Source organism: Artemia franciscana, chromosome 8, assembly GCF_032884065.1.
Source record: "Artemia franciscana chromosome 8, ASM3288406v1, whole genome shotgun sequence".
NCBI lineage: Eukaryota > Metazoa > Arthropoda > Branchiopoda > Anostraca > Artemiidae > Artemia > Artemia franciscana.
The window spans coordinates 12,435,500-12,451,029 of record NC_088870.1 but is presented as its reverse complement, the minus strand read 5'-3'; the positions used below and the strand labels follow the sequence as shown (position 1 = coordinate 12,451,029).

Sequence of the window (15,530 nt, the reverse complement as noted above, 5' to 3'; positions counted from 1 at the left end):
TTTTTACATAATTTCCTAAAATATTCATTTCCTCAGTATTGAAAGACTGAGCCCATGGTCACTTTTGTATCAAATTACAGCCCCCTGATGCAAACATATTTCTATTCCAGGCATTGATGAATCAGTTCGATCTAAGGTTATTGACATAGCTATGATAGCTAATCTAACTGATCTGCAACAGATGAGAAATAAACTTTTTACTAATTTAGTAAGAAGTATTTTGAAGAGGACTGAAGATGTGCTATTGAGGTTTCATGTCTTCTATGATGGAGATATATCCCTCCTTAAAACAAATTCAAGAAGACTTGTAACCTTAGCAAAAATAAAGAAACTAATGACGGTAAGTTACTATTTTATTTGAGTAGTGGTACGAGACTAAAGCTGGGGTTGTTCTTTGATATGTATAAAGAAATCATTTAACATCACACGAGTTAATTACAAGAATATTGCACATCAATGGATGGATTTTACTCCTCAACTGCTCAAACGAAATATGAAATGATTCCAGATGCTTATGCTTCTGTTTGACTTATTCCTTACAACCATTGTACTTCATATAGATTTTTCTTTCTTATTTCTTTAATACGACATAAACTTTTAGTTTCTGTAATGTTTATCTACTACTGCTGCTACTACTACTATTAATAACAACTCACCGCAGCACAAAGCCACCCGAGGCCAATACGGCTACGCACGCTCCTCTTCCATCCCAATTTATTGAAAACCCCTTCTTTATGCCTTCCCAGGAACTTCCCATTTCCTTCAAAAATTTCTTTATGACGTCCTTTCGTCTCAACCGTGGACGATCCGCTTGCCGTTTATCAAATAAGCTAATTTCCACGATGGTTGAAACTTGCCCTATCAGAGGGAATGACATTATACTAAAAATCTAGTAGAGAAGGATGAAAAAAGAGTTGTAACAGCAGCCCAGATTATACGCCAGGGCAAGAGTTGGCATTGGTTCTACCCCTATGTCAAAGGAGTTTGAACCCAAGAGACATAAAAAAAAACAATTTATTTTGTTCAAATTTTCGTCTTGGGCAGTAAAATCATCAGCATAACCTAAGTCTAGGCGAGCTTTACTTTCCAATTGATTTTATTCTCTCCTCTAGCTTCTGTCATGTTCCTTAGGACAAAGTCCATTAAAATGATCCATACAAATTGGGGTAAAACACAACCCTGCTTAGACCCTGCTTCAATACGAATTCAGCTGTTAACCTTATTTCCTACTTCAACCGCAGTAATATTATTCTCGTACATGCCACTGATCTGTTAAACATATTTATGATTTGGTATTCCATGCAAGGATAGAAATTTCGTTCAAGCTCTTCTGCTGGCTGAATTAAACGCTTCCTCAATATTTATAAATCTGATGACTAGAAGAATCTGATGGCTCAGACACTTTTTACTTATTAATCAAGAAGTAAAAATTTGGTCGACGCATCCTCTCTTCTTCCTGAGACTACACGGTTCTTCTCTTAAACTTAAAATGTCATCTACATATCAGCACTATCAGCCCCTGGGATCTCATCCCTTTGTAAGCCTTTTAGTACTGTATCTAATTCTTCTTCGCAAAATAAATCTTCCCTCACTTCCAAAGTATGGAAAGTATTTCATTCCTTTCTGTAACATTTCCTGTACGATTGTCACAGTTCAGCACATACTCACAATTTTCTGCCTGTCTCTCTTTAAATCTTCCTTTATTACTAATTCTGGCACCGTTTCTGTCTCTAAATGGGACAAGTCCAGAGTGACTGTTCTATCTCAATATTCAAAATGCCAGTGCAATAATTTACTACTATACCGTCTGGCTGCGTCTTCCAGATCTTAGGTAATTTTACAAATGGCCTCCACTTCACACTTTCTTAAGTCATTTATAACTCTTTCTCTGCTTCCCTCGTATTCCGTTTTTTCACGTGATCTGTACTCAAATACTCTTGTAAAAACTTCTCCTCTTCTCTAATAAACTTGATACAATTAAACTAATATTCCTAGCTGCGTTTCAGACTTCCTTCCCTAAGATATTTTCTGCTACTACACAAACATATTTTTTTTAATTTCTCCATTCTTCTTGTACATTGTCAAATTTTAGACTCTAGCTGAATGTTCAACTGTTCCTGGAAAGTTGGATCCCATCCATCCCTGTTTCCACACACAAAACTGGACATTGAAATTTCCTAATAAAAACACCATAACTCTCCCCAAGATCTTGTCCATTTGTTCGTGTAGCAGTTGGCCTAAGTAAAATCTATCTGAGATACTACTTCCACCAGTGGGTTCTACTGGGGAATATAATACTATGACTGAAAATCCATACTTTCTAGTCACAAAACGAGCTGCTGGTATGCTATTTTTAATACGTTTCTAGCATAAGAAGGACCCAAAAGCGTCCTTAATGATCATGAGAGCTACTCCCTGCCTATGCACATCATCCTTGCAAGAGTAAACATATTCTAAATCACTTAATTTCATGTCTTCTCTACATGGGATACGAGTTTCTGAAACTCCTAACAACTCCGTTCAAAACATCTAAAAGAACATATAAAAAACGTCATAGAAAGAACAAATGTAATAGAAGCTGGAAACACAGACTCGTTAAAATTAAACAACTAACACTAATTGACATTTCCTCAAACTTGGTCAAATATAGTCAATATAGTCTTTATCCTGAATCGACTGCTGGCAATGCGGTTTTCCTTTTTTAATGGTCGTAACTGACATTTTGTATTTTTTATGTTATTTGCTTAGACCCCTTGCTAGACGATTAAGTGGTTTACAATAACAAAATGTATGGAAGTAGCGAGTCGTGTTAATCGAAACTGAACTTTAAAAAGCTCGTTCTCGTCTTTTTTTATCTCCAATCGCCTTGAAAACGCTTGCAGAAATGATAGATTATCTGAATTACCTTTATCGTATGACTATCGGCCTTAGTTCTTCTTGATGGTAGACAATCATCAAGATGTGAAAATAATCATTTTTATAACATCCTGAAAAAGTTATTTATTTATTAATACCAAATACGGTAAGCTTTCAAGCTTGTCGCATATTCCAGCATTCTCTCTAGCAAAGACTATATGTCTTGACTTTACTCTATTTAGGCTCTCAAGTCTTTCATCACTTTGACCAACTTGATCTTTCATCAACTTGGCCAAAGTTATGAAAGACTTGATTGCCTAATCAAAGGATCTACTATTTTTGGTAATTCTGAATATTTAGAATTTATTTAGTTCTAAGTTACCAACCAAAAGCCCTAATACAGCGAAATATTACCCGATTTTGGACAAGGGGGGGGGGGAAGTGAATTGGTATTGATGAAAATCAGGATCACCTCTTATTCAAATTAAAATTTGAAATATGAAAATGTTAAATTTGCATTTTGTTCTTTTCTTCTAAGAAAGATGATCATGGGTACGTTCTTATTTTTTATTATGTCCCCCAAGGGTGATGTTCTCTAGCAATTTATCCTATGATAAAAGGAGAGGCATTATTTGAACACAAATTGGTAGTTCTTTTTCCTTTTTAAGTAGCAAAAGAGGTTGCACCAATACCAAAGCCAAGTAGTGTTTTCTGCCATTTTTCTGATGCAAACAATTTCGCCATAAAAATGGCCGAAATGTTATCTTACAAAAATTGTGAGATAGTCGATCATTTTAGAATATTCAAAAAATATGTAATTATCTTCCTATTTATATATTTAGATATTAAAATAAGCGCACTTTTTCCTGAAGGTGCACGTAGCCCATGAAAAATAAACAGTTAATTCGTTTTATTGTTTTAAAGCGTCATTTCAGTTGTTCATTCCATTCAGGCTTCATAAGATTGTTTACTTTGATGTATTATTGCGCGACAATTATCTGGGGGGGGGCAGTGGATCTTTTCATAGGTGGGGGGATACTCTTAATCTTCAAGAACTCAAACTTTCTAACTAATTCTCTTACTTTAGATGATACTTCAGAAGGTTCTGGAAGGAGGAGCGGAGAGGAGGCTTATAATTTGAATTCTAATCTCCATTCATTTGTCAGGAATATTTTTGGATTAAACCTTTAGTATGGGTGGTGCTGGGTGATAGGTGAGGCATCATGGGTGTAGCCAGGGAACTGCCTAGAGAATAAGTGCTATTAGGTGCTTGCTTGTACAAATATTGAAATGGGAATATTTCTCATATTCCAACTTTGTGCATTTTTTTTTTATTTTCTTGTTTTTCGAAGGTAAAAAATGTTGCCTTCTGGTCTTTCTGGCGGCTTACATGGGGAAAATTTCTGCAAATGAATGGCCTGGAGACTCCCCATGAAAGTATTGAAATTATGCGTCTAGGACGTCTTTTAGTTATTCTTCCCTCCTTCAGAGAATGTTAGTAAGGGCATCCTTTTTCAGGGATGACTGCCATTCTCGTCGCATCATTATACGATAGCTAAATTTGATTTTAAAAAATTAAGGTTAAGGGAGGGAGGGGTGGTCTTCCTCACAGCTTGATCGGACCGCTCGTTGTTAGAAACCATAAGCAAAGAATGACTCTTGGCAATAGAAATTGAAACTCTAAAAGAGAAATTTTTTATGACACAACTCCACAATCTATGATTCACGCATATTCTAAATATACACAATTTATTAATTCTAAATTACTCATAAAAATTTCCTAGGAGACAAAAATCTGTACAATTTTTGGAAAAGGGGTTAAACTTCCCCCAAAAAAGATGCAATCTTGAGGAAAATTATTCAATAAGAATCCAAGCATATAAAAAAACGTAAACTCACTACCTACAAGATAGGAAATTTATCCAGAGAATGACACGTCACAGCTGCGTATTTATTTTGTCCCTTAGGGTGATCTAATGGAACCAGCAATGGTAGATTTTCGAAAGATGGTTCGCTCCAATGGACGTTTAAAGATCCAGTACTCTTTATAAGTAGCAAAAAAGAGCTACAAGAAAGTCCATATTCTAGTACTTTAGTCCATAAAAAAGCAATTTCACCCCTAACAGAGCCGCAAAATTATCAAGCAACAATACTGGGAGCTACTGAAGGGTGTTTATATAGCTTATAGTTTCAGAGCTTAAGTAAAACACTATACTTGCTAACTTTCAGTAAATCACTATAAAACTTTAGCGTAAAAAATTGAGGAATTGTGGTGGGGGCAGCCCCCTTTACATAAGGAATAAGGAAAGACACGTTTTTATAGTAATCGAGAATATAAACCAAGGAATTTTGATAATAAATGTAAAAAGAATTTCAAATCTGGGGTTATTTTATTTAAAATCCTTACAATAAAGCGCTAGAAAACTTTAGTGTAACAAGCTAGAGGTGAAGAGGGGAAGCAACTATATATATATGGAAAAGTTTCCATCCTTTTTGTTGCTCTTTACTTTGGCTTGAAAAAAATGTTTTGCTTTTTCTTTCATTTAATACTTAAAGGAAGGACCGGTGGTCTACCTGTAATGCTGATCAGGAGGATCAAATTTTTCTGAACATACAATTCCCTGTCGATCCCCCTAGGAGAATAACTTGACACTTACCTAGGTAGTATCAAACAGTTCGTGGTAACGATCTGTAGGTACGATCCCGTCCAAATAGTAACCGAAATTTTTTAAATAGTAACCGAAACTCAAATAGTAACGAAAGAATTGGCTTTTTATGCTGATCTAAATACATACAATTTATTAAGATTAACCAACTGCCTTAGAAAATTTACCTGATTTCCACAAAAAAGGGGAAAACATCTTTGAAAATTCAAGTAATCTTATTGAAAATTGCACCATCAGATTCAGTGTACCAGAGATCCATACTGAAGAGTTTTCAAGCTCCCATCCTTAAAAATGTGGAGTTTTGTATTTTTTGCCAGAAGAAAGATCACGGATGCGTGTTTATCTTCTTTTTTTTTGTTCTTCCCACATGTGATCCTATCGAGTCAATAGTCTTAGAAGATTGGGAGAGGGCTCATTATAACGTAAATTAAAAGTTCTAGTGTCGTTTTTAAGCAAAAAAAAAAATTGGAGGGCAACTAGCCCCCTCCCACAACCTTTTAATCAAAGTCCTCTTATCAACAGTTCGTTGTAACGAACTGTAAGTAAGGAGCGACTCTACTCAATAGTAACCAAATATTCAAAAAAAGAACTTTTATATCAATACATACAGCAAATGAATCAACTTATAATGGTGATTCCAAATATATAAGACTCTTCAAGTTTAGTACTACCCATCAAAAGTCACGACCTTGAGAAAATTTGCCTCATTTTTTAAATAGGATGAAAACGCCCCCTAAAACTAAAAGAATCTTAATGGAAATCACACCATCAGATCCAGTGTACCAGAGAACCCTACTTTAGAAGTTTCACGCTCCTGTCTCTGATGAAATAAAAAAAATAAGTTTTTTTTAACTGCAAGTAAGGAGCGACATTAAAACTTAAGACGAACAGAAATTATTCCGTATATGAAAGGGTGGTCCTCTCCTGATCGCCGCGCTCTTTACGCTAAAGTTTTTATTGTTTTAAAAAGTAGAGTTAAGACAAAGAGTCAAAGTTTAGCGTAAAGAGTGAGGCATTGAGGAGGAAACAGCCCCTTTCATATACAGAGTAACTTCTGTCCATTTTAAGTTTTAATGTCGCTCCTTACTCTTAATTTAAAAAAAAACTTTTTTTTAATTTAATCACAATTTTGAGATGGCCATTTTGTTTAGTATAGTTGAAAGATCCAGTAACTATGTCTTGGGGTATGAAACGGCCGCCCATAGCCTCTGGAGGAAGGGCCACAAGCTATGAGGTTCATTTATTGTTTACATGTAATATTATTTATTGGGAAACATATCGACATTTTCCTGGGGATGGATTTTTACAGAAAGAATTTCCTGTTGGGATAAAAGTTTCCGCGCGTGAACTCTCCAGGATAAATTTCACAATTCGTATACGAACTGCGTTTTATTTGCCTTACTTTTTCGTTTGTGACCCATTTTTACATGTGGGGGTTCTCTGGAGAAATTTTCTCGAGGCTATTTTCAACAGACTTTTAATTGACTGGGGAATTTTTAACTGAAAGGTTGCGGAATTCCCCATGAGAAAAATTTTTCAAGGGAGAATTATCACCAAGAGAAGTTTTTCACGCAAATGGGATTCCACCATGACCTGATAAACGATTATAAATTAAGTAAAAAAGAAGTCTTTCTTAAAATGAAAGTATGCTAAGGAGTATTGTCCAGGCGGAATCGTAAGCTAAAGATTTTCTGGAGGGATTCACAACGAAGATGGAATTGTCCAGGGGTAAATTTCCGGGCGAACAATTTTACGTGAGTGGAGATTTCTATGGAGGAATTTTTCTTGGGGATGTATTTTCAACATAGGAAGTGGATTTCCTGGGATTGTTAAAAAACAATCAGAAATTAGCTAAAAACCAGGTTTTTTCTACTGAAATTAAGGTGCAACATTAAAGCTTAAAACGACCAGACATTATTCCGTATATGAGGGGGCTTCCCGCTCCTCGATACTTCACTCATTACTCCAAAGTTGGACCTTTTGTCCCAATTCTTTAAGGAAAATAAAAAAAAAACTGTTTTTATCCACTGAAAGTAAGGAGCAACATTTAAACTTAAAACGAACAGAAAATATATGACGGTGCTCACACCCTTGTCAATACCTCGGCCTTTACACTAAAGTTCGTACCTTTTTCCAATTTTTTAAGAATAGCCCCTGAATCACAAAGATCGTTTAATTAGAATAAATAGCTCTTTTGAAAATGCTAAAAAAAAACTTTAGCGTAAAGAGCGAGGTATTGACGAAGGGGCGAATCCCCTCATATACGTTTCTATAATTTTCTAAAACTTGAGCATAAAAAGCAAGGTATTGACGAGGGGGTGGTACCCCTCATATACGTTTCTAGTAGACATTCTGGGACTACTGGGTCAATGCGATCACACCTGGGGGAAAAAACAAACAAAAACAAATGAACACGTATTTGTGATCTTTCTTCTGGCAAAAAAAAAAATACAAAATTGCACACTTTTACAGATAGGAGCTTGAAACATCTACTATAAGGTTTTCTGATACGCTTAATCTGATGGTATGGTTTTCATGACTTTTAGGGGTGTTTTCCCCCTTTTTTCGAGAATGAGGCAAATTGTCTAAGGCTCGTAACATTTAATGGGTTAAATTAGACTTGATGAGACTTATATATTTAAGATCAGCATGAAAATCCGGTTCCTTCGATGTATCTATTAGTATCAAAATTCCGTTTTTAGAGTTTCGGTTACTATTGAGCCGGGTCGCTCCTTACTTACAGTTCGTTATCTTGAACTTTTTGATTCCTCAAACACAAAGGCCGTGCAATTAGAATAAAAACCATTTTAATAGTACTTAAAAACTTTAGTTTGAAGAGAGAGTATAGAGGAGGGGGCATCCCCCTCATGTACAGAAACATTTCTTTTTGTACTGCAGTGGGTTAGTAATGATAGTAGTCAGATCTCAGACATGTAATAAATGTCAAATACAACCTTTAACGTGACAGTGATTCGGCTCGTGTAATGTGTTATTATTCGAAAATGAGAATGAAATTGAGACAGTACATCCAATAGATTGTTATCCACTGATTTCATGTGCAGAGTTGTGATATCTTCATATATGCTAGGAGAAAACATCCACGACTGGAAAACAACATATCTCGGTGGGCCATGCCCAAATAAAGTGTTTTTTTTTTTTTAAATGTCGTACTATGCCAAATTCTTACATAATTTCATTATATAATACAAAATTTCAAAAAAACATATATATATATATATATATATATATATATATATATATATATATATATATATATACAAAGATTTTTTTGTTATTTCAAATCTCAAAGGTAAAACTATTCCAGTGAAAAGCTCGAATACCTAATTTTTCGCTATCTTGAAAAATCACAGAAATTTGAGATACAGCCTTTGCGTTCGGGCGCTTTTGTTTTAGCATCTAGGCCATATCCAACTCGTAAAAACGTAGCAAAAGTGAACTTAATCAAATTGTTGATTAGTTTTTAAAGTTTTTTGTCCCCTCCCCCAAAATTTTTTTTGCAACCCTCCCCTCCCCCGGAAAAATAACCTGGATACGACCCTGTTTAGCGTACTATACAAATTATGATGGTTTCAGGTAGAATTTGACTTCATTGACGCCAGAGTGAAGATCGCTGAACTAAGATCAACTATATCGCCACTGCAAAAATACTATTATGACAAACATAGCAGTAGTCGTGCTATAAAACTGAAGCATAAATTCAGGCAAGATATTCTATGGCTTCATTTATTTTTTCACAAGCTATTAGACACTGATCAAGTAATATTTATGGATATGGATCTCATTTTCAATGAAGACATAAGGGAGCTAAATTTTGAATTTCGACATTTAAATAATGGCAAGATCATAGCTATGGCACAAGAACAGACGCCATGGTATCAGGAAGTTTTTGGTGTTAAACAACACACAATATTCAATACCAGTCTTTACCAGGTATGAAATAAAAAAGGATGTAGACCAGCACATTCGTAATATTTTTATTTTTTTTGGCTTGTTTAAAAAAAGTAGAAAGTAGTTCTTAAAATATAAGACATATTGCAAATATTTCGAAATTTCAAGGGGGCCCTGGTTTAAAGCCGCCCCTGTTGTGCCCGTTTCTGTATAGGGTGATATAAAACAAGAGTATACACTGAAGATAATTTACTAAAATGTGTTTTATGTCGCGAATAACATTTATAAAAAAATTTAATAACATTGTTGAGTTTTAAAGCCTGTTAAAAAGAGGATTATCTGAACTTGTTCGTAACCAAGTATGCATTAGTTTCAGGATTCAATACCAAGCAGGCGTAAGGATTCTACTTGTTAGTGGGAAGCTTCGTTTAACCTGTTAAAAAATCAGGCACTAAATTTTTAATTGTTAAACTAAAATATAAAATTGCTTAGATGTGCAACAGTTCCCAGGCCCAAAATGTCAATATATACTCTTAGAATAATAAACCAACATATTAGAGATGCAAGAAATGAGCGTTTTCCTGCGAATGTGGAACTGTCACCATCAAAGATTACAAGCCAACTTCGTTTGTGATTTCAGTTAAGTTTGTGGTTTCTTTTTAAGAATCTGGACTGAGACAAAAAAATCATATGTACCGCTTAAATGTTAATAGTTCTTTCATTCTAACGAAAATGGGATTCACTCTTTTCCCAGCAGGGACCTAAAAAAAGAAAAGAAGTCATGAAAAAAAGTCATGGTCTTATCTATATCCCTAAATTACAAGCAGTGTAGATAGGCATAGCTAGTAGAGTCACGGTCAATAATATTTGTCTACTACAGTCTCGGCGCGCATAAAAAGCTCCTCACATTTAATCTCCCATCAACAGTCCAGTGTATATCTATTAATTATTTAAAAAAGATGCGAATTTGTATTATTCATAATTTCGAAAGCAGAAAGAAATGTCAGCCGGCGAAGTGGTTTGCTGCTGTCCCATTTTATGTGTGACATAACTGAGTGGCCTATCCAGGATTTTTAAAAGGGGGGGGGGATTAAATTTTAGAAAATACAGAAATTTCTAGTTCTAACTTTTCATCAACCCTGCCAGGGATTAATAGCCAGAATTTCATAAATAGTGGGAGAAGGATCAACGAAGTGGCGGAAATATTTGAAATTTGCCACATAATGTTATACCACAAAGGGGGTCCTGTGGTGGCGCAGTGGATTTGACCTTAGCTTGGTAATACGGGACCCAGAGATCGAATCACGCTGCAGGAATGCACTGCAGGGCCGACGCAGGGACCTTAGTAGTCAAGAAGTGTCGTTAATTCTTAAATAAAACAAACCACAAAGGGGCAACCTAATAGTTTTAGCACAAATTATCTATTAGGTTTCACAAAAATCTGTGGTTATAGATAGTAATATTAAGCCATGAAGCGTCAAAACATTTTCTTCTTGGTAAGAAAAAATATTCCCTTGAATATTTCCTTTTTATACTGTTTTTTTTTTTTTTTTTTTTTTTTTTTTTTTTTTTTTTTTTTTTTTTTTTTTTTTTGTGGGCCATAAAAATATTCTTTGGAATTTGATGTAGAACCTTTTTTTTTCTAGTAACTGGTGGAATAGCCCTATCCAATAAAATACCAAACGTCTGTTAAGAATTGTTTTTTGTGAAATTCTTAGTGATTTTTCAGAAAATTTAAGGACATCAGAAGAATTGTATTTGTGTTATATGAAGAATATAAAGTAATGCTTGTTGTTATTATTGTTGTTAATATCCTGCTACGAACTTGCAAATACGTAGAATTTCTCTTCAGAAAGCACTTTCTCATGACTCATTAAGTTAACCCTTAGGATTTTTTTTTTCATTATTTTTCCAGTTTTGGGCTTTGGCAAGTTTGGTATAAAACTCAGAATGTTTCAGAATTGTGTTAAGAATATTTAAAAGAATTCCATCATTCTAGTTACCAAGTTTATTGTCAGTTGCTAATCAAATTTTTTTGTCCATTGGGGGAGTTATTTTCTATGGGGAAAGGGGGCAATTTCCTCTCTTAGACCTCGCCCCCTAGACCCCAGTTCCCCCATCCCCTTAGCTGAAATTTAGTTTCGTCAAAAATATTGTCAGAACTAAGATAAGCCTGCATAATTCAAGTATCAACAGAAACGGACTAGTTTTCTTTAGTTTATACTAACCTTTTTAGTGTCTATGGTTTTCTTTTTTAGAGAAAGGGAGGGAGTTGAGTTTTTTTTTTTTTTTCTTTGATTCTTTACATTCAGTTCTCTTTTTAGCTGTCTTGGCATAATTAGTTTTGCTTTCTAAGAAAATTGTCCTCGCTTAGGCTTTGAGCGGTAGCTACCAGAATTTTATAATGCACCTTTCCGTTTTTTAATATCTTTATCTTATCCAACTTTAGAGCTAGCACCGTTATTTGGCACTTCAAGGACTTACAACAATTCGCAATTTTAATTGGATTGGAATCTTCTTGGTATCTCACAAGGTGCACAAAAAGAATAAAGTTTTGTATATAGTCATTCTTTGCTTTCCTTTCCAATCTTAACCAATTTTATCTTTACCTTTTGCATTATTACAGCCATACCAATTATTTTCCACTGCCACATGCGCGCCTACCCGTGAAAAAATCTAATGTCGTTTATGTTTACACTAGTGAAAGAATTTAGCGACAAAGACAGAGACAAAGACAGGACCAAACACTGGAACAAGCACAAGAATAAAAGACACAGGAATGATGGAACGCAGGAACAAACTCAACAAAGAACACTTCATACTAAATTCTTAGTGAATTATTCTTTATTGGTTTTGGATGAAGTGATCAGGAACAGTTCCGGGTCACTGATCATTATTAACAATGGCTATGCTGGTAAAAAGTACATCTTTTTTTACGAAATTGCATGTTATTATCCGATCACTTTTGACTTTTATAAAGGGGAATACCATTTGAATTCCTGGAGACTCCTTTCCTAGTTTCTATGACCACCCCTTCCATACGAAGCAGGTGGGGAAAAAATAATAACACGTAAAAGACAAATCACTCTTTACGGAGGTTCAGGTCCTAACCGATTGCGATGAAGCAAAACCGACGCATTCATGCCGTAATATTTTCGTCAGCACAGCCAACTTGGGGCTGCTACACCACTTAACTTTGCCTATGCCACAAAAACCTAATAAAGCTTTGATTGGCTAATTTGAAGCTATTTTGCATTCCAAAATGGTACCAAATGTCTGATGGTTATTAGCTAGTTTGGTATTAGCTAGATGGTTTTTCAGTATCGTCATCCAGTACCACAGTAAGATCTTCTATGGGGAGCTTACTGTCACATAAAAATAAAGACTTGATTGACTTAGAGGGCCCGAAATGAACATTTATTATATTTTCTGTTCCATCGCCCTTTACGATTGAGCTACAATAGATTACAATACAACTGGGTGGAACTTGCGTGGTCCTTGAGTCGGAGTATGGGGGGGGGGTCTGCTAACTCTGGTAAGCTACTTATAATGACGGCATAGTGTTTAGGACAATTGGAAGTAAACACTTAGCTCTTTCTTCGACGCCAATACTCCCATGTAATGAAGGGCCAGTTCCCTTCTCATAACCAAACACAGTGAGGCTATAAATCATAAAGCTATATTAGTAACTAGTTTTGAGATACGACACAAAAGAAAAATCGAGGATGTTACAAAAAGATTTCCCATTTTTAATTTCCATTGGGGCTACAATTAGAACTCCATACTACCTTAATTTCATAACCTTCAAAGAAGTTTGTACAAACAAAGATGATTTCAGCCAGTTTCTTCACTGGCTGACTAACTAACCACTTTGTTTTTCTCGAAAATCTGGTATTGTCAGTCAGGCATCAGAATGTATGTGTAGAACATTAGCCTTGTTTAACGGACTTATTTGTGGCGGTTTTAGTTCATTTTAAGTTCAATATGATTATTCATAGTACTTTCTGTTCGCTTTAGGCTTAATCTATCCATATATAGTTGCATCAGTTATGCTTCTATCTAATTTAATTATTAATTTTAATTTCTGTTAGGCTTGAGTCTAATTTATCATTTATTGTAATTCCTGACTGTTCTGAGTTTGAATTTTCTTACGACTTAAATTCTTCTTATTTTAGGATTAAATATGGTTCTTACTTTTAACTCTTTACTTTTCTTTGAAAAGCATTTTTGCAAAAACGTTCTTACTAATTACCTTCATTTTGTCCTTAAGTTAACACCTTTTTACTTCTGATTAATTTTAAGAATGTCAGCTTTTATAGTTTTTCTATTTAAGAAGTTAAATGTATGACTGTGATCAAATTTAGAACATTCGATCAAGATGTTCATTCATTTTTTTTGTAATAGCTTAGCAATGCATTTCCTACAATAAAATGTTTGATGTATGGGAAGGGGGATTTTTGATAATATGTATCCAAGTTCACCGCTTTGCTGTTTAAAAAAAATAAGAAATAAAGATCCGAAAGTCCTGAAATTTCTTTTCTTCATTGTGACATTGGTTTATTTCTCTTGCTTGGCGAAATAGAGGCCTGGCTGCTATGCAAAAAGGATATTCCATAGTTTTATATGCGAGGGGCTTGAACACAGGAATAATTTAAAATGAATGATAGTTCATAAGGACTACAATGGAGCTTTCTAAAATTTTAGTTACTTAGCAAGGGGTAAGACAAATTTTGTGTTTTTCATGAGTAAATAATTTCGGATTCTTGTATATCAAAAGTAGAATCGCCTGAAAATGATATTTGATGAAATTTCTTTTTCAGGGCTTGAACACAGGAATAATTTTACAAAACTTAAAAGAAATGAGGGTTCACAAGGATTATAATGATGTTTTGACGGAAGGGATGGCAAAACATTTGACTGACACTGCCCAAATGGAAACAGCACTTGGAAGTCAAGATGCTTACGTATTCATTCAGATGAAATACCCAAAAATGTTTCACATACTTGATTGCTCTTGGAACTACCAGTTGGCTACTAATTACTATACATACAGTCCATGTAAAGAGCTTCCAAAAGTGTATCATGCCAATGGTAATACAAAGTTTCCTAAGAGTGTGATAGCTAATTGTTGTTAATTTAGAGCTATTAAATAGAGCAAAACGATAGAAGTTTGTATTATTAAGCAAAATGATGAATTGTTGTTAATGTAAGGTTATATTATAAAAAGATAATAAATTATGAATGTTATTACATTCTGGTAATATTAACCAAAAAAGATGCACGAACCATATTATTGTCATATAGTAGATGAGGTCAAAGTTATGTAAGACGACGCCACCTATTATGCATTTTATGCGTAATTTATAGAGCTGGGCTACGTTCAACTTTCAAAGGTAACCAATCAGAGTAAAGATTTAAGACAACATTTCTGGAAATTCTAAATACGAAGCCTGGAATAGCAGTTTTTTGTATCTATTCAGGAGAGTCAATTCAGGAAGATATTGGGGGACATTGCATTTCAAGATATAGGGGGCTTGATTTTGCTAGGTTTTTTTTTCTATGAAAATCCAAAAAAAAGACATTTTTAGTTGAAAACACATAAAAAAGGGTGTTTTTCAAAATCTAGCTGAGGTAAACAATTTAGTATGGGGGAGGGGGGTGTCCTATACCATACCCAATTGACAGCTCTTGCTTGTATGTGAATCAGGCTAGATATACAAGGACAGAATATGAATGAACCATACTTATTAACAAAGAAGTGTGAACATAGGCTAAACCAACCAATTTTAGCCATTTTAACTTTCCACTTTCGCAATACAAACATTCCATTTAAATTATGGAACGCCCATTTCATATTCGCAGTGGTAACTGCAACCTAATAAGGAAGAAGCGGGCAGTAAAAGATTAAAAAAATGTTTTAAAAAATAGATATAGATTTTGTTTGTTTTATCACCAAGCGTGACTGTGGTGCAGTACGGGCATAAAGCTAATCACATTTTTCAGTTTCAAAACAGAACGCTATTTCTATTCAAAAACATTTCCTTTGTTAAAGCTTTAAATAAATCATAATTGATGTAAAAATTTGTGGACTAACATAGC

At 34.6% G+C, this 15,530-nt stretch overlaps 1 protein-coding gene across 4 annotated transcripts in view; it reads left to right on the top strand.

The window, feature by feature from the left end:
* Nucleotides 1–15,530, top strand: part of LOC136029992 (xyloside xylosyltransferase 1-like) — a 27,009-nt gene extending 11,479 nt beyond the window's left edge. For all 4 annotated transcript variants that reach the window (XM_065708583.1, XM_065708585.1, XM_065708584.1 and 1 more), the window contains exons 2-4: nt 111–340; nt 9,117–9,473; nt 14,252–15,530. In XM_065708583.1, coding sequence (XP_065564655.1) covers nt 152–340; nt 9,117–9,473; nt 14,252–14,566 — 861 coding nt within the window. In that variant the 5' untranslated portion in view covers nt 111–151 and the 3' untranslated portion in view covers nt 14,567–15,530. The remainder of the gene's footprint in view (nt 1–110; nt 341–9,116; nt 9,474–14,251) is intronic.